Source organism: Schistocerca cancellata, chromosome 2, assembly GCF_023864275.1.
Source record: "Schistocerca cancellata isolate TAMUIC-IGC-003103 chromosome 2, iqSchCanc2.1, whole genome shotgun sequence".
Classification (NCBI taxonomy): domain Eukaryota; kingdom Metazoa; phylum Arthropoda; class Insecta; order Orthoptera; family Acrididae; genus Schistocerca; species Schistocerca cancellata.
The window spans coordinates 781,313,042-781,340,205 of record NC_064627.1 but is presented as its reverse complement, the minus strand read 5'-3'; the positions used below and the strand labels follow the sequence as shown (position 1 = coordinate 781,340,205).

The 27,164-nt window shown below is 41.8% G+C and overlaps 1 protein-coding gene across 1 annotated transcript in view; it reads left to right on the top strand.

Annotated features, from left to right (window-relative positions):
* The window catches only part of LOC126148370 (uncharacterized), a 58,977-nt gene that overhangs the window by 14,493 nt on the left and 17,320 nt on the right, over window positions 1–27,164 (top strand). The window contains exon 2 of the mRNA XM_049915754.1: window positions 7,845–8,121. Within this exon, the coding sequence (XP_049771711.1) occupies window positions 7,849–8,121 (273 nt within the window). The 5' untranslated portion in view covers window positions 7,845–7,848. The remainder of the gene's footprint in view (window positions 1–7,844; window positions 8,122–27,164) is intronic.

The following is a 27,164-nucleotide window of genomic DNA, read 5'->3' as shown; positions in this document are numbered from 1 at the left end:
GTCATAAATTAGCCACACGGAGAGAAGTCTTTTTTGACCACGTACTCATTGCGGTGGTAGCTGTAACATCGTTAATGAACACAGCTACGTCCTCTGTTGACTTACCAGAGAAAGGCATTCTCAAGTTAGCTCCTAATGGATGGAGACAAGAGGAAGGTACATCCAACACTGCCTTAGCTTTCTCCGATTCCAACTGAAATTGCTGCACCACAGCTTGTAAAGTTTCAACCTGTTGACGTAGCTCTTCCTTTTCCTGCTCTTCTTGAGAATTCAAGTCTAGAAATGCCTGTATTCGTTCTGTGAAAGCAGCAACAGTAACAGCCCATGCCTCTACCACTCTGCGTAACGTACAACTACCGTTTACAATAACAAACAAGTTCAAAAAGGAAAATTAAACTACGCAAAAAATTATTATGCACTGGTCCTTTTGCCATATCATTGCCCAATGGGACTCAGAACAATCCTGTGCCAAACGTCCGAATCGTCTACAGTTATTACATGCGGCTGACACAGCCTTGATACATGACAGTTCAGACACCGTCACGTTACAAAAAGTGAATTGTACTAGCGTTAAGTACATTTTCATGACATTTCCTTTAAATAACGACAATTCCACAGGCTGCCTCAGTCTAACAAATGACGCTTTCGAAGTGCTATAGATACACACATGCACCAAAAGGGCAACAACAAAGAAAATTTAAGCTTACCACAATATTTCATTCCAGACGATGGTCGATGCTGCAGACATGATACCACTGTCAACGATGTCCTGAGGTGATAGCCAGTTCGGACAGCAATGTTGCGACCTAGGGAGCTGTGGGAGGTGCATGAGGTCAATCACGTGGTTTGAGGGAGTTGTCTGGAGGAACGTCTGGACGCGTTAGAAATGCAGCAATATCTGTAATAAAATTTATTCGCCACGTTGAGTATAAAATGTCATAAAGCTGCCTAAGTGAAGGTTGGGCCCTTGTCATCCACCATGAGTCGACCAAGACTGCATCAGATGTTCACGTGTCAGCCTAGGGGCTGTGTAAACTTGGGCAGTGTGGAGATTACAGCTTGCAGGCCACCTGTGAATGACTCTCAGTGGGAGGATGGCTGGCAGTACCCCATTCTCCTCATCTGTGACATCCCAGTTGCCAGTAATGGCACACCACGGCTGTAGTTTGCATCAGGATGTCTGTATCTCGGCGCTGACCCCAACAACCAGGTAGCAAGCAGACTATCGTCGATCAGCTTGTCATCGCTTCACTGAAACTCTCAATTATGGTGACATGGACAGAATAGCGACACAACTGAATGTGTCGTCAAGCCTCAAAGACTCCGTTACTGAAAAATTCGACCCCATGCCTATGACGTGGTGGCTGTAGATGCATTAGTGAATTTGATTTCGTTTATTGGTCTGGTCAGCGCTCTTTACCCTCGTGTAGTAGTTCAACAATTATTCTGGGTTGTTGAGCTGAGGTTTTCCTGTAACGTTTGAGTGTCGCTCTTTTGGAGGCCTGTCTTCCGCTACACCCATGACATCTCATGTTGACGTTCCTATTGGTACACCTAACACGAGATGGCCTTCTCAGCTCTGAGTTCACTGGGTAAAATTTCAAAAAAATTAAAAATGCACATCGAATTTATTCTGGAGCACAACAATACACACTCTTGATTACGACGTCCGAACTATGGCTGTTTCTCCATGACACGACTGTATCGTAAACTGGTCATACTTTTCAAGCGAATACTAGATAATATTTCATTGCATTTACTCATGACACTTTATTTTTTATTAATTTACACGTCACGTTCCGTAGGACCAAACTGAGGAGCAAATCTCCAAGGTCATGGAACGTGTCAGTACATGAAATTACAACATAAAAGTAATAACAGATAAAAATAAATGTTCATGAACCTGAAAAAAGTCAGTCCATATGTCTAAGTAAACGCTATACAATAAGAATCAGCTTAATTTTTCAAGGAACTCCTCGACAGAATAGAAGGAGTGACCCATGAGGAAACTCTTCAGTTTCGATTTGAAAGCGCGTGGATTGCTGCTAAGATTTTTGAATTCGAATGGCAGCTTACTGAAAATGGATGCAGCAGTATACTGCACACCATTTTGCACAAGAGTTAAGGAAGTCCGATCCAAATGTAGGTTTGATTTCTGCCGGGTATTATCCGAGTGAAAGCTGCTTATTCTTGGAATAAACTAATATTGATAACAAGGGACGACAATAAGGAATATACATATTGAGAGGCCAATGTCAAAATACCCAGACTCGTGAACAGAGGTCGACAAGAGATTCGTGAACTCAGACCACTTATTGCCCGAACCGCCCGTTTCTGAGCCAAAAATATCCATTTAGAATGGGAAGAGCTACCCCAAAATATAATACCATACGACATAAGTGAATGAAAATGAGCAAAGTAGACTAATTTTCGTGTCGAACGATCACTCACTTCTGATACCGTTCGAGTAGTAAAAATGGCAGTATTAAGTCTTTGAACAAGATCCTGAACATGGACTTTCCACAACAGCTTACTATCTATCTGAACACCTAGAAATTTGAATAGTTCAGTTTCACTAATCATATGCCCATTCAGTGAAATTAAAAGTCAGGTTTTGTTGAATTGTATGTTAGAAACTGTAAAAACTGAGTCATACTGTGATTTAGCGTTAGTTTATTTTCTACAAGCCATGAACTTAGGTCATGTACTGCGCTATTTGAAAACGAGCCAGTGTTGCACACAACATCCTTTACTACCTAGCTAGTGTCATCAGCAAACAGAAATATTTTAGAGTTGCCCTTAATACTAGAGGGCATATCATTTATATAAATAAGGAACAGGAGTGGCACCAACACTGATCCTTGGGGCACCCCCCACTTAACAGTACTCCACTCAGACACATCATTGATGTTCGAAATACCTTATGTGGTGTAGTTGGATTCTAACTGAATCTCGAAAACTTTCTTTCTAAAAGTCTCTATTGACTGAAGTCATTTGACTTTTTTTGTTATGAACTGCGATCTCCTTATCTTAAATTCCAATTTCGTGCAGCTATAGGCCTAATAGAGTATTTTATAACGTTTTCATACTCATATATTTTGCTGTACAAATATGTTTTTGAAATCGTCTCACTCGCAACTACAGGAAATGTCATCGTTCTGGGAGGTGAAAGAAATGACCATTTGAAGCAAGAATGTTCGTATCAACTTATGCTCTACTTTGAATCGTTTCCAAGATAGAAGACGTTCATGTACATTAACTTTTTCGCTATTGGTGGACTGTTTCCAGTAAACTTGTTGAAAAGAGTTGCACTTCACTTTTCATGTGGGTCCGGCGATGATCATGAAACACGTTACTTATGTATACATGGCCTTACGTTATTCTGAAATGAAATGTTTTTCACAGGTGCTTATGCTGGTGTAATGGCCGAAATTAGTAAACACGTACAAAAAAGTCATTAATCTGGGATGGTGAAAGAACAAAGTTTTAAATAAATATTTTTTTTCTTTTCTTTTCTTTTTTTTAGCAATATGGTGCTCCCCAGCAGTAATACGTTTAATGATAGCCATTTTTTATGTGCACCATCAGTTGTATAAACTTTATTAAAACGTGCCACTGGTTTTATACTGTATGGATCACCTTCTGACACCTGCCAAAAATTTGTTAATATATTTTACTTTCTGATGTACTACACATAGTTAGTACGAATCAAGTAAGCAAATATTAGTATTTGTATTACAGATCACTAACACACATTTGAAAACTGTGCACATCTATAATCACGCTAAAAAGGTGGCATATACACATTTGTACGACTTTTCCAGCGAGAGTATAGATGCGTTAAGCGATAAAATGGTTGTTAGGGACTTGTAATATGAATACTGATGTTTGCCTGTTTAAGTCTGTATTAAATGAACTGTATTTAATACCTCAGAAAGCAAAATACTATAATAAATTTTAAAATAGTGCCTGAAGGTGATAAAAAATGGTTCAAATGGCTCTGAGCACTACGCGACTTAACTTCTGAGGTCATCAGTTGCCTAGAACTTAGAACTAATTAAACCTAACTAACCTAAGGACATCACACACATCCATGCCCGAGGCAGGATTCGAACCTGCGACTGTAGCGGTCGCTCGGTTCCAGACTGTAGCGCCTAGAACCGCACGGCCACTGCGGCCGGCTGAAGGTGATCCATATAGATCGTAACAAGAAGTACATTTTAATAAAGTTTGCACAGCAGTCGATGGTGTACATAAGCATGTTGTTAACGTGTCAGGATTGGCGAGGAAGGTGAAAAATCAAACATATTTCAAATGCATGGGTGTTCAATGCCATAAAAAGGAAAGGAAAGCCTAGAGAAGCCACCGAAATTGAATGGGCTACTGCCCAAGAGGGCAGGAGAGGAGAGCGTCTGTTCGGGTCAGAAGCTGCAAGCGGAAGAGAGTGGACGGCTTCTATAGGCTTTGAACCGCCGTTCTCCCGAATGCGAGTCCAATGTGCTAACCACTGCGTCACCTCGCTCTTCACAAACTGGACTTGATGTTGATTATAATTTACCTACATTAATCGATCTGGTGAATGTAAATCGTTACATGCGTTGCGTTATGACGTAGTAATTACCTTCTGGTGGCTTAGTGTAAAATTTAGGCTACGAGGCCTCCCTACGACAGAGCAGACTTGTCATTCTATAACTTCGATCGGTTTTATGTGGCGACAGTGATCACTGGGATGACGAAATACAGGGTGTTCGTATAATACCGTTACGCACTTTTAGGACTTTTAGAAAGGAGTGAGTACATAATATTTTGATTAGGAACCCATTTACGGAAACGTACCGTTGGTAACATGATCACTTTTACACGTAATTTACTATTCGTGACCCAGTACATCTCTTGTTTTACATTTCCACTCATTAATAACCAAAGATATTGCTCGCGTATTCGTTGACGAGTTCGCTTCAACGTGATGCAGTACAGGCTCTTCCATTTCGGGTGTGCAGAGACTTCTTGGAGGACCACAGTCACGCCTGCTGACGGTGAAGGTACACATTTTTTGAAGCCGTTGCGAAATTGTGGCGAAAAAAGTATGCGATGGAGTCGGACGTTGTGAGTAACAATGTTGATGGCGACCAGAAGCTCTTCCATTAGCGTGAGCTTCGCCATACAGAAGAATCATGTCAATATATCCTGCAAACGCGTACCAACCATGTTTCTCTAACACACAGATACATGAATGAAGCTCGAACCAAGTCAGAGAGGTAGGATAGACGTAAATGACGCCAGTCAATCCCACGTAAGCAACCTCCCCAACATAACTACGCTATTGCATACCTACATAGCAAACATGCTTTCAAACGTGTGTAGCAAGGAAACGGTACGTTTCCGGACATTAGTTCCTGTTCAAAATATTAGGTATTTGGTTCAAATGACTCTGAGCACTATGGGAGGTCATCAGTCCCCTAGAACTTAGAACTACTTAAACCTAACTAACCTAAGGACATCACACACATCCATGCCCGAGGCAGGATTCGAACCTGCGACCGTAGCGGTCGTGCGGTTCCAGACTGTAGCGCCTAGAACCGCTCGGCCACCCCGGCCGGCCTTATTAGGTACTCACTCTCCTCTACAAGAACTACAAGTTTTTAACGAGAATTTTCGAACATCCTATATATTCTATAACTTTCGACATGATTAACTTCATGCCATTATCACCGTGCGTGGTGGGCAGCAGTAGAGACCACCATCTGACCATCAAGATTTTGGTTTTCCGTGATTTCCCCAAATCACTTAAGGCGAATTCTGGGTTGGTTCCTTTCAACGGGCACGCCCGTTTCATTTCTCATCTTTCCCCAATATGAGCTTGTTCCGTCTCGATGGACTTCTTTAGGTTCATTTATGTTCATTACAGTAGTATAGCGACACTATATCATAAGCATAACACGTTATCACCCATCACGGATCGTTCACACTGCCAACGCCTTGAGGGCATCAGCGCAAACTGTATTCGAAGAAGCAGCGAACAAGGGTCTCTAAAAGACTTCTGAGATAGCGTGAGTTGTCACTCTGTAGAAAAGCGCCCAGCAATCAGAAACCGTGCAGACTTTATCTGCCTCGGGTTATTAATTTTGATAGAAAGACAGTGATTGTTTAGGATTCAGTTCAGGGTTGACTCTGCCATACAGATGAATCACGCAGCAGTCTAGGGTCCCAAAATGTGGATTATCCAGATTTGGGCAGCACATCAAAAACATATCAACATACTAGTTTAACTGTGCTTCTATTTGTTAGCAGTTTTGTTTCATGACCGACACAATACAAAATCAAACTCCTGCGGCGATGACAGCAACAAAACTGACTGTTGGGAATAGACTACAGAATTTCATAGTACTGCTAAAAAAAATTATAATTCGGGAAGGGAGACTGTGCGATGAGTGGACAGGTATGTTGGTTACCTAGAGCAGCAGAACACACAGAGCTGGCCTTCTTCTGCTATCTCTTGCATGGCGATACAAGATCACTTGCGTGAGGTAATATTTTGCAGCCTTTTAAATGAGCTTTCGGCAAACTTTCACCTATCCTGCGACGTGTACCGACGGTTCTGGGGATTTCTAAGAGGACGAGAACGCCCGGCGTCTACAGTGACGCTGAAGAACATGGCCACTCTGGAGAAAGTAGTTCCAGAAAACAATAGAGTGACGCTGAAGGATACGTAAGTGACACTACAGAGTCATTTGCACGTCATATCCGAGGATGGCCATGAATGTCTTTGTCAGGAAGGACTCTTCAGTCACAAACCGGAGACTCTGTGGAACCCATTTGTATAGAGAGGATGCGCATCTGGCTACAAACTTGCAGACACATCAGAATCAAAAATCTTTAAAAAATGGACCTTTTCAGGACCAACTGGTTGCCGGCCGCTGTGGCCGAGAGGTTCTAGGCGCTTCATTCCGGAACCGAGCTGCTGCCACGGTCGCAGGTTCGAATCCTGCCTCGGGCTTGGATGGGTGTGATGTCCTTAGGTTAGTTAGGTTTAATTAGTTCTAAGTCTAGGGGACTGATGACCTCAGATGTTAAGTCCCATAGTGCTTAGAACCATTTGAACCAACTGATTGCAACACTTGGCCCTTCAATCCGAGTATGCCATTTAAATACAGAAGGCATTAGCCAAGCTAAAAACGAATACCTATCTAAAGTCCTTGTAGATAATGATATTGACGTAGTTCTAAACAAAAAATGCTCCAACTTTGGAGGACCTGCGTAAAAGAGGTAGGACCCATAGTTTCTGGCACTTATACTGATGATTCATCTTGAAATGTTGACCTTGTGACAGTCTCACAACGAATAGACACGAACAAAAATGAAATGCTCCACGAAAATCGGAAAATGAATTGGTGGGAACTTAGTCTTCGAAAATTGTTCATAATGAAGCTGTGTTTCTGGAGGAACAAAGGGGATTCATAGCTTTGTGGTACAGGATGACAGGCCTACCAAAAATTCTGAAATGGTCTACATGAGGAAAAGTACAGGAAATCGTCTTGCACTGGCGTACTACAGGTAGATACACAGTCAACATCACCTTCAGTGCATGAATCAGCGTTCTGATGTGACCGCCTGTTATTATTTGTAAAGAGATGTAACATCTTGTGAAGCAAACATGTGTAAAAACTGTTTTTAAAAGTGATTCACAAGATAACGTGAATAGAGTTTCATGCAAAGTTCTTTTAGAAAATATTGTCATAAAATAGTTTTAACTTCTTTCATTCCGTGTTTCTTTGCACTTTTATAGCGACTCTGGCACATGAAGAACCATATTGCTACATTGTGACTTCTCGACACGTTCACAGAACGATGGATGCACCAGGAAGCAATGGTCCGGAAGTTACTGACTATATCCACCACTCCATGATGGAGGCGGCCCTGAAGAGGCATTTCTCGTGTGACACCATCACTGTGGAGTCCATCGTGGTGGAGCCGGCGAACAAGGTCGGCGCCGGTTACGGCAGCCATATGTCCAGGGTGAGGGTCGCCTTCAGGAAGGGCGAGGAAGAGACGACTCGGCAGCTGCCGTTGATCGTGAAGGCCGACCATAGCAGAGCGGAGGCGCAGCAGCAGGTCCGTAAGGTGAGATGCAGCGTCAAGATGGTGGTGGTCAGTGACTAAACCCAGTACGAAGGCTAGTCATAAATATTTTTTTATGACCCTTAAAGAGTGAAGTTGTGACCTTGAAACATTGTGATGGTGTTAGCCTTTTTTCTACATATTCATCCTTCAAGGTATATTTATACCAGCTATGATTGACCTGGTAGAGACGTTTTTGTTGAAGTCTGTTCTCCATGTAGCTTCAGTACTCCCTTCGACAGATTCCAGTGACTCTCCATTTTGTGAGCCTCCTATACTCTCACAAGCATAGTTTGGTAGCATGCTGCAGTGGCAGTTTGCCCTTCACGATCATAATTTGTCAGCACCGCACCACGGCAGTCCTAAGTGAATTTCTACAGTTGGTTTAATAGAAGTGACAAAACCTTATGGTTATGCATCAAGTTTTATGAAGTTGACATAGTACATGGCCTGTTTTAGGCAAACATTTAAATAATAAAGTTATTTTGAAGATAAAGTTATTTATGAGCACGGCCAGTTTTATCAGCTGGCACGCCTGGTATCACGTGAGCATATCACGGGAGCGTTCTGTGTTGTTTTACGCTATTTTACAGTAGATGTCCGCTGCATAGCGAAAAAATTGCTGACTATGAACGGTGGGTGATCCCATTCTCTTTTTTCATCAGAACATGATTTGATTTTCTTTCGCCTGATGATCCAGCTATAATGCTGAAAAACCGGTTGCGCTTATAAAGTACTTACAACTGAAGCGGTTTTATCTTCAAAATAATATATTCACGCTGTGGCTGTCATGAATACAAAGTCTTCTGCGTTGAGAATGTAGTAAATTTTACATGTAATAGAAATAACTAGAATTATTACAAAAACATTTAGATTCATCCGCCAATTATGGAAGGTAATAAATGACAGTGACTACTCACTACACCTTATAAAATATACAAAAATGAAACAAGAACAGTAGTAAATGCAGGAGAACGAGTGAGACAGCAGATTTGTCTATCAGCTGATCTTTCCAACATTTGTATTGACAATGTCCTTAAAAATTGTAAATCGGATAGTAATCTAGGAATTAAATTAGATAAAAACACAAATATAGGTGAATTATTATTTGCAGATGATAAGTAATAATACAAGAAAGCAGAGACGACTTCCAGTTGAGAGCACATTGGTTGAATCAAATATGTACAGAATACAGTTCTAAATTTCCATTAATAATACAGAAGATAATAAAGTCCAAAACAGTAATTAACTACAAAGTAACATAACAGGCGTAACATTTTAAATATCTGGGCTGCAACCCGAGTGGGGATTATCATAATAACATAGATGAAAATCTATATCTCTATATTTCATGGAATATGTGGAACAGTAAACACAACATTTGATAACAAACCCAAAAAACACAAAAATTAAAATGTATAGAACTATGACGATATTGTGACTCTTGAAATTTTCCCGGCGTATCGAATATTCCACAAGATTTCGGGATTGCAGCCGGATCACATCGACTTCTTTCCACGATATTTCGGCTGACAACCTTACAGCCATCTTCAGGCGAGTGTTTGACACTGGAGATAGCTAGTGCAAGTCGCTCTATTTATACGTAAAAGTGCCGCAGGCGCGCATGCGCAAGTTACCGTAGCATGCACGCCACCTGTCGATTCCAAGGCCCTCTACAATATTACTGCATCTATGGAGCGCCAACGAATGAGTGAAAAAAGTAAAACATGCACGCAGTCATGTCCAAAACAATAAAATGCAAAATTTCAATATTAAAATTAAAATTACTTGTCGCTCGACATGTCAGAAGCCATAAAACGTTTTCTTTTGGTTGAAATTAAAGAAATCAACGGATCCCAGGCCTTATTCAATAAAAAGCCGCCATCACGATTAATGAGATTTTCCGCTAAACGTATTTCCACGGATTCCTTCACAACTGAATCCCAGAAGGATCTCGATGGGGCCAAGATTTTCGTGGCCGAATAATCCATAGTATGTCCTGTGGAAATACAATGTTCGACCTTATGGCCGACTTTTTGGGCTGTAAAAGGCGAGTGTGGCGCTCATGTTCAACGCAGCGGTCGTGTACTGTGCGTGTGGTTTGACCAATATAGGCCTTCCAACACTCGCAAGGCATTTTATAAATTCCAGCCTTCCGTAATCCCAGATCATCCTTGGCTGAGCCCAGAAGAGCACGAGTCTTTGTTGGTGGCCGGAAGATTGCTTACACACGATGTTTCGTTTTAAAGAAAACTTTTTATGGCTTCTGACATGTCGAGCGACAAGTAATTTTAATTTTAATATTGAAATTTTGCATTTTATTGTTTTGGACACGTCTGCGTGCATGTTTTACTTTTTTCACGCATTTGTTGGCGCTCCATAGATGCAGTAATATTGTAGAGGGCCTTGGAATCGACAGGTGGCGTGCATGCTACGGTAACTTGCGCATGCGCGCCTGCGGCACTTTTACGTATAAATAGAGCGACTTGCACTAGCTATCTCCAGTGTCAAACACTCGCCTGAAGATGGCTGTAAGGTTGTCAGCCGAAATATCGTGGAAAGAAGTCGATGAGATCCGGCTGCAATCCCGGAATCTTGTGGAATATGACGATATTATTACTGTTTTATGGCAGCGAGAGTTGGACGCACAAAAAAAAAAAACAAAAAAAAAACAGATGACAGCAAAATACAGAAAGCAGAGATGAGATTCTTGAAGAAGCTAAACGCCCGCACAAGCAGGGATGTAATGAAGACTGAGAATGTTGTTGGTGCAGCCTTTTGGACTCTGAGGACTGGCAGCCAGGATATGTAGAGCCTGAGTCCATTTTCTCTATTCATGTTGTGAGGGTGATTTAATATTACGTAACACGTGAGCTCAAAAGACTGCGTACTGCGTTCCTGACCAGTGGTTACAACATTCGATCGACCCCAACAGCCATGACAAAAAAAAGCAAGATGGGCAAGAAATTTACAAACTGCGTTTGCTGCGCGCTGCCCTATGTGACCTAACTGGTAAACAACTTCGTCGGGATTATGTCCAGTTGCCTTCCGCAGAAGCTGCAAGATGCAGGATATGCTAGGCTTCACCAATGACAAGGGAGATGCTATACATACTGCAACTGTGTACAAGAAGTTGGAAGTAGCTGAAAATTTCATGTTTTGGCTCAGTCGCATTCTATGTCCTTAAGAAATTTGCGGGAGGGGGTGGACAGATGCGTGCTCACAATATCACTTTTGGAAACAATAAACTGATCAGCCAGGAATTTGACATTACGATTGGGGTTTTGAAGCAGTATATAATTCCTAAATTGGTTCTCTCTGCTGCACTATGTGGTCAAAAGTATATGGACACCTGGCTGAAAATGACTTACAAGATTGTGGCGCCCTCCATCGGTAATGCTGGAATTCAATATGGTGTTAGCCCACCCTTAGCCTTGATGACAACTTCCACTCTCTTGGCATACATTCAATCAGGTGCTGGAAGGTTTCTTGGGGAACGGCACCCATTTTTCATGGAGTGCTGCACTGAGGAGAATTATCGATGTCCGTTGGTGATGCCTGGCATGAAGTCGGCGTTCCAAAACTCCCAAAGGTGTTCTATTGGATTCAGGTCAGGACTCTGTGCAGGCCAGCCCATTATAGGGATGTAATTCTCATGTAACCATTCCGCCACAGGCCGTGCGTTATGCTCGATCGTGTAGAAAGATGCAGTCGCCATCCCCGAATTGCTCTTCAACGGTGGTAAGCAAGAAGGTGCTTAAAACATCAATGTAGGCCTGTGCTGTGATAGTGCTGCACAAGACAACAAGGAGTGCAAGTCTCCTCCATGAAAAACACTACCACACCATAACACCACCACGTCCGAATTTTACTGTTGGTACAACACACGCTGGCAGATGCTGTTCACCAGGAATTTGCCATATGCACGCCGTTCCATCGGATCACCACATTATTTACTGTGATTTGTCACTCCACACAACGTTTTTCCACTCTTTAGTCGTCCAATGTTTACGCTCCTCCCACCAAGCGAGGCGTCTTTTGGCATTTACCAGCATGATGTGTGGCTTATGAGCTGCTGCTCGACCATAAAATCCAAGTTTTCCCAACTCACACCTAACTGTCACAGTACTTGCAGTGGATCCTGATGTAGTTTGGAATTCCTGTGTGATGGTCTGAATAGTTGTCTGGCTATTACACATTATGACCCTCTTCAATTGCTAGCAGTCTCTGTCAGTCAACAAAAACGGTTGGTGTGTGCCCTTTTGTGCTATACGTGTCCCTTCACATTACCACTTCACTATCACATCGGAAACAGTGGACCTAGCGATGTTTAAGAGTGTGGAAATCTTGCTTACAGATGTATGACACCAGTGACACCTAGTCTCCTGAGCACGTTTGAAGTCCATGTGTATTGCGGAGCGCTCCGTTCTGCACTCTCACGATGTGTAATGACTACTGCGGTCGCTACTTTTGATCACATAGTGTACATTCGGAAGGACGTAAAGGGGCCTACTGCAAGATAGGATAGATATAACAACAAAAAATACCACTGCAAGACGAGTCCACTGCAGTATACTGAGAAGCACTAAACAAGACAAACTTAAAGCACAATCAAAGCTGTAGCAGTAGTCAGAGACTGCTGAAACATTTGCACATCCTGTGCACTTGTGTCTCATTGCCCAAACACAGCGACCCACTGCACACTACACACCGCTAGTTGCCACTGTGGGTGCACATCTCAGCGATCGCGGCCGGTCTGCAGCTGGACTCGGTCAACCAGAGACAACTGCCCGGTTGTGGAGGGTGTCCAGGATGACAGGAATGGTTGTAATTCGGATGTTATCAATATGTCCAGCGTCAATACTCGCAGGATTGAATCTTCTCAAATATCCACATAAAAATCAGAGAATACTCCCATTACATGCGATCACAAAATCTGCCAAATACATAATGAGTAATATTTTGCTATTCACCCTACCAGAGAGCGACCGGCTCAGAGGCTTAGGTATGCCTCCCGCCTTAATTAACAAATGTCAGTTCGTTCTGGACACTGGCCACCTCTGCCATGCACTCAAACACCAGGCAGAAATGTGCTGGGAAAACAGCTACATATTAGTCAATGAAATCACAATTAAATATTATGATGATAGCTCCAATCTTGGGACATCCAACAATGAGTGAAGTGCCGGAAATACCTCCCGCTGACGACTGTAGCTTTGGAAAAATCTGTATCTATATCCTTCTTTTGACTGGACATAATTTTCCACGTAAAATCTTTCATCCCCCTTATGGCTATCGATGCGCTGAAACAACAATTTCCCATGTGAAATCCATACCTCCCTTACGACCAGGCATTGTCCTTTTTTTTTACTCGTGTTGGAACAATGGCCATAGTAACGTTACACTCCAACGCATTCTTTATAAGCCTATTGATCACAGCGATCCTACTAGGTATAATACTTCACCAAAACTGAATGCTAGTGACAAGATACGATATTGAGCGAAAATCTGTGTTCGATGCATGCGCTCCATTTGTTTTTCTTGCGTGTGGTACCAGCGTGTCTTAGGAAGAGAGACATAATCGTCTTATAAGCGACCAGGCATTAAAAAAGCGACAAACAGTCTTGTTACTACCACCCTGCATAAAAAAGCGGTCTTGGTTCTACAGCCACTCACAAGTATCACCAACGACATCCTATTTAAAAATTTTACATCCCTTATAAATCGAAGTGTTGTACTGTTTCTAAATGATATGATCTTCCACTTAAATACCATGACAGTGAATGTAGCTGGTGATCGTGCGGTGTGTATTAAAAGACAGAAATTGCAGGTGCTTGTATCCAGTAGCGTAAGCTCGTAATAAAACATTGCAACCCCCTCATACTGATGCAAGATATTTCCCACGCTAACAAACAATATTTGTAACGAATTCTATCTCGATACCATGTAGAAAATGTAGCAGAGGTTCTGTGATACATCCATGTGATTATAGATGAGGGAGTATAATTGCTGATTGAGAATGCTCGCATAAAGTGCATGGTATGCTATGAGATCTATCACTTAAACATGCAATGCTAGATTGAAGTCATAAGAAATATACCAAATCCTATGACCAATACACCGGCTATTCAGATGTGTAGTGTTACACTTTGTGGTAGAAATGTTGTCTGCGATTTGGAATCAAATCTTTCCATTCAACTACATACTTACGTCGTATCCTATGGAGATATCTTTAAGTGATCACAGCCATTGGCGAATCATATTCACACAGCTACGGCAATGTTTCTTACCAGAATATTTAGGAAGACTTCGCATCATATTGGAACTGGAAGAAGGAAGAGGATTTTGCTCCTGCACTGTCGCGCATTTCCAAAATACATACAGGTACTGCAGTCTGAAGGAGACCTGCGTCCTTTAGGGTGCATTCAACCCTGTCACCCTAACAGTCTCTCCTTCATTATTTTGTACTATCCAACGGAGAGAAATTACGAGATATAAAAACTTAACTAAAGTCACCCGGTAGAGAAATCGATAAGGTATTAACATGTACCTCTTTTCCAATGTATCAAAAACAAATACTGTCTGTGTGTTGACATCGAGCATATGTGGAGAACCTATTAAAAATATAGATATTGGTCCATTGGAGCAGGTGGCCAGTGATCAAAGCTGCTTGCCCAGAGTGTGCAAACATTCCCCACCCATATTGTAGGAGGACCATATCAAACCACCGGCTATCAACCACAAGGAGAGGGTTCTTGTGTCGTTGTTTCATAAGCAGTTTGATACATTGTTTTTTGCTGTAACACATCAAAGCAGCTGTGTACACAGCCACGCATTTTTTCTACTTTGGCGTCAAAGCCTGTGTCAGGTGCTAAACTGATATTAACGTATTTCGACCCACTGGCTCTCACAGAAAGCTGGACATCTCATGATCTAAACTATGCTGCCTCTAAAACACACAGGATGGCTGGAATGAAAAAAGAGGCGGTGTTCCTCATTGACAAAAATGTGGAGGACATCCCAACAGATGGAAAAGAAAAGTATATACTTATATGGATATGGTGTCTGTTCTTTCGGACTTGGTAAGGATGTATTCCACGAGTAATGAGTGTGTTGGGGTGGGACACTACGAATGTAGTGTGTGGACATACAAGGTGAGAATGTGGGTCTCACGGGAGGCGGGAGCGAGGTAGTTCCTGCAGTCGAACTATCCTCCTCTGTGTCCTCGATGGCTCAGGTGGTTAGAATGTCTGCCATCTAAGCAGGAGATCCCGGGTTCGAGTCCCAGTCGGGGCACACATTTTCACCTGTCCCCGTTGATGTGTATCAACGCCTGTCAGCAGCTGAAGGTATTAATACATAATTCTAATGTCCGAAAGAATAGACACCATATCCATATAAGTATATAGTTCTGGCAATACCGGCCATGACCTTCTTCTTCTGTCCAAAAGAACAGACACCATATCCATACAAGCATATAGTCCTGGCAATACCAGCCATGACCTTCTTCTTCCGTGCGGATGCACACAAATTCCCCGAACTCTTATGGGATTTGGTAAGGATGTATTCCACGAATAATGAGTGTGTTGGGGGTGGGACACTATGAATGTAGTGTGTGGACATAGAAGGTGAGAATGTGGGTCTCACGGGAGGCGGGAGCAAGGTAGTTCCTGCAGTCGTAATATCCTCTGTGTCCTCGGTGGCTCAGGTGGTTAGAATGTCTGCCATCTAAGCAGGAAATCCCGGGTTCGAGTCCCAGTCGGGGCACACATTTTCGCCTGCCCCCGTTGATGTGTATCAACGCCAGTCAGCAGCTGAAGGTATTAATATATAATTCTAATTTCGATTGAAAAGAAAAGAGTTTGCGGCATCGTGGAGCATTCCCAAACACATGTTCAAAGATGATGACCTCTACCTTTTATCTCATCTTCCACAGTGATAGGGTTGCAGATGTCTACATATTCCATTTTGAAGAGACAAAGGGCACTGATTGCTCATATTGCAGCCATGTACATGATCACTGTTTTGGTGCTGGTCATCCCCAGAAAGTGTTCCTCCCACCAAGACTCTCTCCATCTCAAACAAAAGCTATCAGTCAATCATTATGTGGTAATCAACAGCATGCCAGTGGATAGATGGGTAGGAAAAGACAATGCCGATGTATGACGTTGTACTAGAATAACCACCACAGTTGATAGTGCGATCAATTTTAGCAGTTTTACTAGTATTCCGTAATTTCTACAATGACCAATGACACAGCAGCTTGCTCCCCAATTTCGGCATCTTCGCTAAAGCACCCCTCCACTACGGTGCATATACTACATACTAGAGTGCAAGTATAGATACATGACTGAGCAGTACGTCCATTTATCGTTAATTATTGAACATATACACCCAAGTATACCAGACAGCGACCTATACCAATGCAGTTAGTTAATCTACATAATTCTAGCACTCCTATCAGAGTGTGTAAATTATGATAACGATTGCACATCTTTCCCTATGTGGGTGGGAGCCTCAGAGTATTCTTGCATTCATAGGAAAAAGTTGGACATTGAAAGATTTCCCCACATAGTGTTTTACCAACCCTCGCTACAACACTGTCGCTGATTTAATTTGCAGCTGACCAGAAATAGGGTACTATACCGACTACATTCCACGTCTCGTGCAGCAACAGAGCGAACTGAGTCCGTAAATGCTATTCAGTGAAGACTGTTCCACACCAATCTTACTGACGATACCTATCTCAGAACATAAGATTTCTCCAGATGCATGCATACTGAGGTGGCTAGCACCCCTTTTCGGAGTACAGTGCCTCAGCAGTAGAGATAGCCATACCATACATGATAAGGGGGCTGGAATGAAATGATTAACGTGAATGATCACCAAATGTAGAGTAATAAATTTATATACGTCAGACCATAAGACTAGATGTGACCACCCAGTTATAGGCAACCACAGTATACATTTTTATAAAGTGTCCTTAGGTAAGTAGCATTGTATTACCAGATGGAGGGAGTGCAATATACAACTGCAGAATTGATCACGTGTTTGAACCTGTGCAAGGCTGTTTAGGCCTTTTAAACACTAACAAACAGTATTTACAATGTGCTTCTCTGTAGTCTCCACCAATCATAACCATGTAGTGTCAGCTAACAAATAACTTACAGAACAGTTGCTGCATGGTTTTTTAACAACATTCTACTGTTTGTCTATTGATTTAATAGTGATACATGCAAGTTGACTTCTGTCTTTGATGCTTTCCTACAAGAGAGAACCATCTGCCTATAAACTGACATGGATCTGCGTTAAACGATGATAAAAACTAGATGGAGTGATCGGCTGAGAGAAGTTGTAATGAGGTACTATTTAATGGTAGATTGATGTATTCTAGAGGGAGAAAGATATCACAGCAGGTCATTTATCATGCATTTATCCATTTTTTTTTCAGTTGTTCACTCAGAGTGCATCAGTTGTGCGGTAAAACTTGCGAACGACTCGTATACAATTGTGTGTTCTGTGTGTAACTTAGACCGCTATTTACCTGCATTCGCTAACAGCGAACGTCTTCATACCGTAGTCAGCAGAGGACTTGCAACACATGTGTAGGGATAATTTTCAATAATGGAAAATCTGTTTCAACACCCTCCTTTATATGAAAGAAGATGTAAGAAAAGTATTCCATTTCTCTGCCATACTTTGGACATAAATCGAGTCTTCATTTTCATAACTGCAATGATTCCAATTTAGTGACATGTGATTGTGAGGTACTGCAAACCCTATGTATACATTTGGTTGACAGTTGTGCTGTTTACAGAGTTAATGCAGCATGGCATGTAATTTTATGTCAAACACCGCTGCTAAGCGTTTGTCTGTTTCCCTGTCAGCGGAATTTTCTGTTGCTGACGATCATTTTATAGGACTGATGCGAGCATAGTGTAATTAATTTCTGAATGGTACTCAGATTTGACTGAATGGTACTTGGATGTGAACAGTGGGCGCTATACACTTCCAGAAAGCTATGTAGTGCATGTATCTCAAAGATTTTATCATCTTAAAGTTTGTCAACGTAATGAGTGGGTAGAAAACTTCCAGGGTGGATGTATGTCAGATGTCGGACATCCATGTCCCACATTAGTGTATTAAGAGCGTTGCACTCCACATGACTAATACTTCTGAAACCACACAGCTTTACCATTACAGTGTGTTTAAGTGCAGAACCCTGTAGCCTTAGGACTGTTTGTGTTTGTGTTCTACGATCATCTCTCTCTTGCCGATATCCTCTTGATACTGACCTCAGACACTATAACAACACTTTAGGATTGATAGCACAGTTGATTTATTTATGTAAAATGCTTCAAACTCCGTCCGTTTGGAGCTCCATCGCTCATAAACAACACGTTTCTTCTTAACCATTTGTTATATCATCACAACACTCTCATATCTGCTATATACCGATGTTCTTGTTGCTGCTGTTGTGGTCTACAGTCCAAAGACTGGTTTGATGCAGCTGACCATGCTACTCTATCCTGTGCAAGCCTCTTCATCACCGAGTAACTACTGCACCTACATCCTTCTGAATATGCTTACAGTATTCATCTCTTGGTCTCCCTCTACGATTATTACCCTTCCAGTACTAAATTGGTGACCCCTTGATGCCTCAGTATCTGTCCTACCAACCGATCCCTTCTTCTAGTCAGGCCATGCCACAAATTTCGCTTCTCTCCAGTTCTATTCAGTATCTCCTCATTAGTTACGTGATCTACCAATCTAACCTTCAGGATTCTTCTGTAGCACTGCATTGCAAAAGCTTATATTCTCTTCTTGTCTGAAATGTTTATCATCCATGTTTCACTTCCATACATGGCTACAATCAACACCAATACTTTCAGAAAAGATTTACTGACACTTAAATCTATGTTCGATGTTACGAAATTTCTCTTCTTCAGAAACGCTTTTCTTGCCATTGCCAGTCTACATTTTACATCCACTCTGCATCGACAGTTATTTTGCTGCCCAAGTAGTAAAACTCATTTACTACTTTAAGTCTCTCATTTCCTTACCTAATTCCGCCAGCATCACCTGATTTAATTGCAATACATTCCACTATCCTCGTTTTTCTTTTCTTGACAATCATCTTATATTCTCCTTTCCAGACACTGTCCATTCCATTCAACTGGTCTTCCAAGTCCTTTTCTCTCCTTGATAGAATTACAATATAAAGTTTTTATTTCTTCTCCCTGGGATTTAATTCCTACTCTAAATTTTACTTTGGTTTCTTTTACTACTTTCTCAATATACAGATCAAATAACATTTGGGAAAAGCACTCCCTTCTCAAAACTGCTGGCTCTCCCAAGGCTATCAGTAGTTCTAATGGAATGTTGTCTACTCCCAGGACCTTGTTTCGACTTAGGTCTTTCAGTGCTCTGTCAAATTCTTCACACGTATCATATCTCCCATCTCGTCTTCATCTACGTCCCCTTTCATTTCCATAATATTGGCCTCAGGTGCATCGCCCTTGTATAGACCCTCTACATACTCCTTCCATCTTTGTGCTTTTCCTTCTTTGCTTAGGACTGTTCTTCTATCTGAGTTCTTGATATTCATACAGGTGGTTCTTTTTTCTCCAAAGGTCTCTTTAATTTTCCTGTAGGCGGCATGTATCTTACCCCTAGCGCTGTTTGCTACTACCAGTACATCCTCTATCCATTCCTGCTTAGCCATTTTGCACTTCCTGTCGAGCTCATTTTTTAGATATTTGTGTCCCGTTTCACCTGCTTCATGTACTGCATTTTTATATTTTCTCATTTAGTCAATTAAATTCAATATTTCTTGTGTTGCTCGTGGACATCTACTAATCCTCGTCTTTTTGCCTACCTGATCCTCTGCTGCTTTGACTATTTAATCCCTCAAAGCTACCCACTCTTCTTCTACTGTATTCTTTTGCCCTGTTATTACCATCCGTTCCCTAATGCTCACTCTGAAACTCTCTACAACCTCCGGTTCTTTTAGTTTATCCAGGTCCCATCTCCATAAATTCCTATTTTTTTCTAATTTCTTCGTTGTTAATCTACAGTTCAAACTAAAAAATTGTGGTCAGAGTCCACATCTGCCGCTCAAAATGACTTACAGTTTAAAACCTGGTTCCGAAATCTCTGTTTTACGGTTATATAAATGACTCTGAAACCATCCGGTGTCTCCAAGCCTCATTCATGATTCTTGAACCAAGTGTTAGCTATGACTACATTATGCTCTTTGCTAAATTCTACTAGGCAGCTTCCTCTTCATTCCTTTCCCCCCGTCCATATTCACCAACTACTTTTCCTTCTCTTCCTCTTCCTACTATCGAATTCCAGTCCCCAATGAATATTAAATTTTCGTCTCCCTTAACTATCTGAATAATTTCTTTTATCTCATCTTACATTTCTTGAATCTCTTCATCATCTGCGGAGTTACGTGCCACACAAAATTGTACTACTGTGATGGGTGTGGGCTTCGTGTCTACATTGGCTATAATAATGCATTCACTGCTCTATTCATAGAAGCTTACCCACATTCCTATTTCCTTATTCATTACTAAACCTATTCCTTACTACCCCTAGTTGATTTGGTATTTATAAACTGTACTCACCTGACCAGAATTCTTCTTCGTCCTGCAACCGAACTTCACTAATTCCCACCATATCTAAGTTCAACTTATCCATTTCTCTTTTTAAATTTTCTAGCCTACCTACCTGATTCAGGGGTCTGACATTCTACGCTTCGATCCGTAGAACGCGAGATTTCAAATGTTCAAATGTGTGTGAATTCCTAAGGGACCAAACTGCTGAGGTCATTGGTCCCTAGACGTAGACACTACTTAAACTAATATATGCTAAGAACAATGCACACACCCACGACCGAGGGAGCACTCGAATCTCCAGCGGGAGGGGCTGCGCAATCCGTAACATGGCGCCTCAAACCCCACGGCCACTCCGCGCGGCCAACGCCAGATTTGTTTCTCCTGATAACGTCTCCTGAGTAGTCGCCACCCAGAGGTCCAAATGGGAAACTACTTTACCTCTAGAATATTTTACCAAAGAAGATGCCATTATCATTTAACCATACGGTAGAGCTGCAATGTTTGGGAAAAATTACGGCTGTAGTTTCCCCTTGCTTAGAGCCATTCACAGTACCACTACAGCAAGGCGATTTTTGTTGGTGTTACAAGACCAGATCAACTGATCATCCCGACTGTTGCTCCTGTAACTACTGAAGAGGCTGCTGTCCCTCTTCACGACCACACTATTGTCTGGACTCTCAAAAGAGACCCCTTCGTTGTGGCTGCACCTACACTACGGCTCTCTGTATCACTAAAGCACTTTCCACCGATAGAGGTTGCTAACCATCCGCGCATCTGCAGAGATTTCGTGCACTTGGATGAGTGTCGTAAGACTTGTATGGAACAGTCTCCGCTAAATACCAGTTATGGGCTCAGCTCGCCCTGTCCCTTAGCGAGACGTGGAATGTATCGGGTGTAGTACCCTATTACTTCTAGTCAGCTGGAAATTAAATCGGCAACATTGTTGTAGGGAGGGCTGGTGAGAGACTATGTGGCGAGATCCTTCAATCTCCAACTTTATCTCAAGAATGTGAGAATACTTTGTGACTCCCATCCACAGAGTGAAAGATGGACAACGTAATCATAAATGACCCACTATGATCGAAGATACCTTATTTCATAGTAAGAGATAGGTATCGTCAGTAAGACTGATGTGGAACAGTCTTCGGTGAATAGCATTTACGGACTCAGTTAGCTCTGTTGCTGCACGAGAAGTGGAATGTAGTCGGTATAGTACCCTACTCCTGTTCAGCTGCAGATTAAGTCAGTGACAGTGTTGCTGTGAGGGTTGGTAAAACACAATGCAGGGAAATCTTTCAATCTCCAACTTTTTCCTATGAATGCGAGAATACTCTGGGACTCCCATCCACATAGCGAAAGATGTGCAATCGTAATCACAAATTATGCACTCTGATAGGAGTGCTAGAATTATGTAGATTAACTAACTGCATCGATGTAGGACGCTGTCTGGTATACTTGGGTGTATATGTTCAAGAATTAACCATAAATGGACGTATTGCACAGTCATCTATCTACACTCGTAATCTAGTATATCGTACATGCACAGTAGTGGAGAGGTGCTTTAGCGAAGATGCCGAAATTGGGGAGCATGCTGTCTGGTCAATGGTCAACGTATAACTTACGGAAAAACTAGTAAAATTGCTAAAATTGATCGCATTATTAACTGTGGTGGTTATGCTAGTACATCGTCACACATCGGCAGTATCTTTTCCAACCCATCTATCCACTGGCATGCTGTTGATTATCACATAATGATTGACTAATACCTTTTGTTTGAGATCGAGGGAGTCTTGGTGGGAGCAACACCTTCTGGGGCTGACCAGCACCAAAACACTGATCGTATACATGGCTGCAATATGAGCAATCAGTGCTCTTCGCCTCTTTAGAACGGAACATCTAGACATCTGCAAACCTGTCATTGTGGAAGATGACATAAAATGTAGAGGTCATCACCTTCTGACGTGTGTTTGGAAACGTTCTATAGTGCCGTAAATTCTTTCCATTTCGGATCTGTTGTGATTTGTCAATAATAAACACTGCCTCTGTCTTTTATTTCAGCCATCCTACTTGTTTTGGAAGCAACATAGTTTGCACCACGGGATGTCCAGCTTTCTGTGAGAGCCAATGGATCAAAATATATTAATATCAGTTTGGCACCTGACATAGATGTCGAAGTCATGGTAGAAAAAAAATGCATAGATGTAGTCATAAACTGCTTCAATGTGTTACAGCAAAAAACAGTTTATCAAACTACTTATGAAACAACAACACAAGACACCATTTCTTTGTGGTTGATAGTCTGTTTGATATGGTTCCTCTATAGTATGAGTGACGAAAGTTTGCACTGGTCTGTAGAAACGACTTTGATCACTGGATGCCTGCTCCAGTGGACCAGTACCTATATATTTAATATGATCATCACATATGCTCGATGTCACAATGCAGACGATATTTGTTTTCTATGTATGGGAAGAGAGGGACGCAACAATATCTTATTGAGTTCTCTACTGGGTGATATTTGTGAAGTTTTTATAGTTCGTAATTTTTCTCCGTTGGATGGTACAAAATAACGAGGAAGGAGAGAATGTTAGGGTGACAGGCATGAATACATCCTAAAGGACGCAGATCTCCTTCAGGCTCCAATACCTGTATGTAGTTTGGAAATGTACCACAATGCAGGAGCAAAATCCTTATCCTTCCTAATTTTCCCGGTAGGAAAGATCGTCATAACTCCTTGTACGATCTTTTCTACTACCTTGTGTTGCAGCAGAAATCTTTGTTTGACGCTAGCCTTACACAAAAACACGGTCTTGTCGTATTAAGTCAGCTCACCCTATTTCTCCACAGGATGGAGAAGGTGGTAGATATTGTGTTCAAACTTCTGCTCGGTTCCGACTTAAACTGGAACGATCACATGGACAAAGCTACATGGAGAATGGGAAGAGACTGAGGAACACTTACAAGATGCAGAGAGACCATTTAAAACCACACTGCTGGTGTGCTGTATGGGGTCCTCAGCAGATAGGTTCGAAAAAGGTGACTCACTTCGAGACGTGAGAGTGCCAAGGATATCATGCACCAGTTGCTGTAATCACTAAAACATATCTCCATAGGATCGAACGAAAGTATGTACTTGAATGGAGAGACCTGATTCCAAATCACAGACAGCATTTCTACTAAAAAGTGTAACACTGTAGATCTGAAAAGCCGGTGTATTGGTCATAGGATTTTGTATATTTCTTATGACTTCAGTCTAGCATTGCATTTTTAAGTGATTGCTCATATGTAATCATTATCAATCAACCATCATCCTTCCTCACCTATAACACCACAGATACATCACAGAACCTCTGCTACACTGTCCATATGGTATCGAGATAGAGCTCATTACAAATATTGTTTGTTAATGTGAGAAATGTCTACCATCAGCATGAGGGAGTTGCAAATATTGGCTTAATACCATGTACCTTAGCCACATCACTTTTACTTTCGGTGAGATTGGTGATTTTATTACGCGCTTACACTGCTGGCTATGTCCACCTGTACTTTCGATCTTTTAATACACACCCCACGTTCACCACCTATTTTCATTGTCACGGTATTTGTGTGGAAGACCATATCATTTGGTAGCAATACCACACATCCATTTATAAAGCATGTATAATTTTTAAATTTGGTATCTTCGGTAATACTTGTGTGTGCCTGTAGAACCAAGACTGCTTTTTTATGCAGGGTGACAGTAACATGGTCGTCGCGATCGCGTTTTTAATAGCTGGTCGCTTATAAGACGATTACATACCACTCGCAAGAAAAACAAATGGAGCATATCCATCGATCACGGATTTTCACTCGATGTGTTTAGTGTCACTAGCATTCAGTTATTGGCGAAGTATTATACCTAGTAAGAGATGTGTGATATTCGCTGTGATCAATTGGCTTATAAAGTATGTGTTGGGGTGTAAAGTTCCTGTGTTCATTGTTCTGATATGTGCAAAGAAAATGAGAATGCCCAGTCTAAGGGAGGTATGGATTTGATGTGGGAAATTGCAATTTCAGCGCATCGATAGCCATAAGGGGTATGTAAAATTTTACGTGGAAAATTATGTCAAGTCATCCTGGACAGCCTCCACAACTGGGTGGTCCTCTACAGATGGCCATCTACCTGCGGATTTCGTGCAATCGCTGAGACATACATCCCATGGTGGCCACTAGTGTTGCGCAGCATTTGGCCTGAGGAAATGCATGTGGACCTATGAACTTGAGCACACAGGATGTGTGAGTGTTTCGGCTGTCTCCGACATCCAGCCATGACAACTGCTAAAATGGATTGAATCGTGGTTTAAGCGTATCGTGTTTAGTGCTTCTCAGTACATTGCAGTGGACTCTGTCTTGCAGTAGTATTTGTTGTTGTCGTGTCTATGCTATCATGCAGTAGGCGCTTCTTCCCCCTTCCAAATGTAGCAGAGAGAACCTATTTAGGAATTCTATCATGCTTTAAATGCCCAATCGCACTGTCAAATTCCCGACTGATCAATTTATTATTTCCATTTGTGGTATTGCAACTGAGCTGAAATTTGAAATACCTTCAATGAAACAGACTTCCTAAAATATGACCTAACTGTGCCAGTATCCACCAAGAGAAAATGTTCAAATGTGTGTGAAGTCGAAGTCTTATGGGACTTAACTGATAAAGTCATCAGTCCCTAAGGTTACACACTACTTAACCTAAATTATCCTAAGGACTAACACACAAACCTATGCCCGAGGGAGAACTCGAACCTCCGCCGGGACCAGCCGCACAGTCCATGACTGCAGCGCCCCAGACCGCTCGGCTAATCCCGCACGGCTATCCACCAAGAGGAGGCAAGGGAAAAAACATCCGTAAGGTGGGAGTAGGGTTAGGAAACCCGACAGTTGCAGGATCGAATCCCTTAATATCCAGTATATCCAGTAATGTCCAGTATGAGGTATTCAACTTTCGCTTCTCAGAAACATAAAGATTAAGCTTTCAAAAGCAGTGGCTCGCGACGTTTTGCTGTATCTGAAGTCAAATTTTGTCCACTGACAAATGTAAATCTATAAATTTATAATTTGTAGTACGACTTATTTTAATTTCTTATGTCAGCTGAATAATTAATAACTGATATCGTGACATTTTAACCAAGTCAGCATCTGCAACCATGGGCAACTGTCAGTTTTGTTTACCGGTAAGGCAACTGTCACTGTTAAACAGTAATTTGAACGACGGTAAAAATGTGGAACAGTGAAGTTTGTTATTCATAAACAGTGGTTTCCTTTGTTATGTCAGTTGAGCTAATGAGAGGTCAACAGTGGCTAGTAGTTTAAGTATCTTGATTAATGTTTATTATGTTGTTCACATAAGAGTTCAAATTAGTGAAATAAACTATTATTAGACGTTAGCGTCATATGTTATAAATATGGCTGCGCCCAGACCAGCCCTTGAGGCCATCAACCAGTCAACATGTGATGAACAGAAGTTACTTTTAATTTTGGAATGAAGTCCGAGAAACAGAATAGGAGAGATTTCTCGTCATTGCTAGCAAAAAACCCCTATCCAGAAAGAACTTCCTGTCTGGATGCACCACTGTAAGCGACGACTGTCAGCCAACACGTGAGTTGTCTCCCACACTTGCTACTAGCTACAAACAACAGTGCACAGCGGGTTGTTTGTTAGCATATTCCACAGGAATTAACAACTTTTTCTGAAGCGATGATTCTGGTTGGCATGTACGCCACGAGTTTTACTTGAATATTGCAGGAGCATACTAAAGGGAAAAGCTAGAAATAGAATAAAAATATAAATCACCATTTACACACACTAAGTGACCTGCACAATGCTATACTTAAAAAATGAATATGTAGTGCTGAACAGCAGCCCCACAGTCAGTCAGTGTTATCGACCCCTGGGAAACCTCATAGTGGCCTAGGAAATAGCTATCGTAGAATTCCAGCATGAGATTTTCACTCTGCAGCGGAGTGTGCGCTGATATGAAACTTCCTGGCAGATTAAAACTTTGTGTCGGGCCGAGACTCGAGCTCAGGACCTTTGCCTTTCGCAGGCAAGTGCCCTACCAACTGAGCTACCCAAGCAAGACTCACGCCCCGTCCTCACAGCTTTACTTCTGCCAGTACCTCGTCCCCTACCTTACAAACTTTACAGAAGCTCTGCTGCGAACCTTGCAGAACTAACACTCCTGAAAGAAATGATATTGCGGAGACATGGCTTAGCCACAGCCTGGGGGATGTTTTCAGAATGAGATTTTCACTCTGCAGCGGAGTATGCGCTGATATGAAACTTGTTTTTATGAATGTACTATGGTGAGACTACTGTAAGGCTGGGCACCCCTGTGTTTTTTGGAAGGTAGGAGACGAGGTACTGGCAGAAGTAGAGTTGTGAGGACA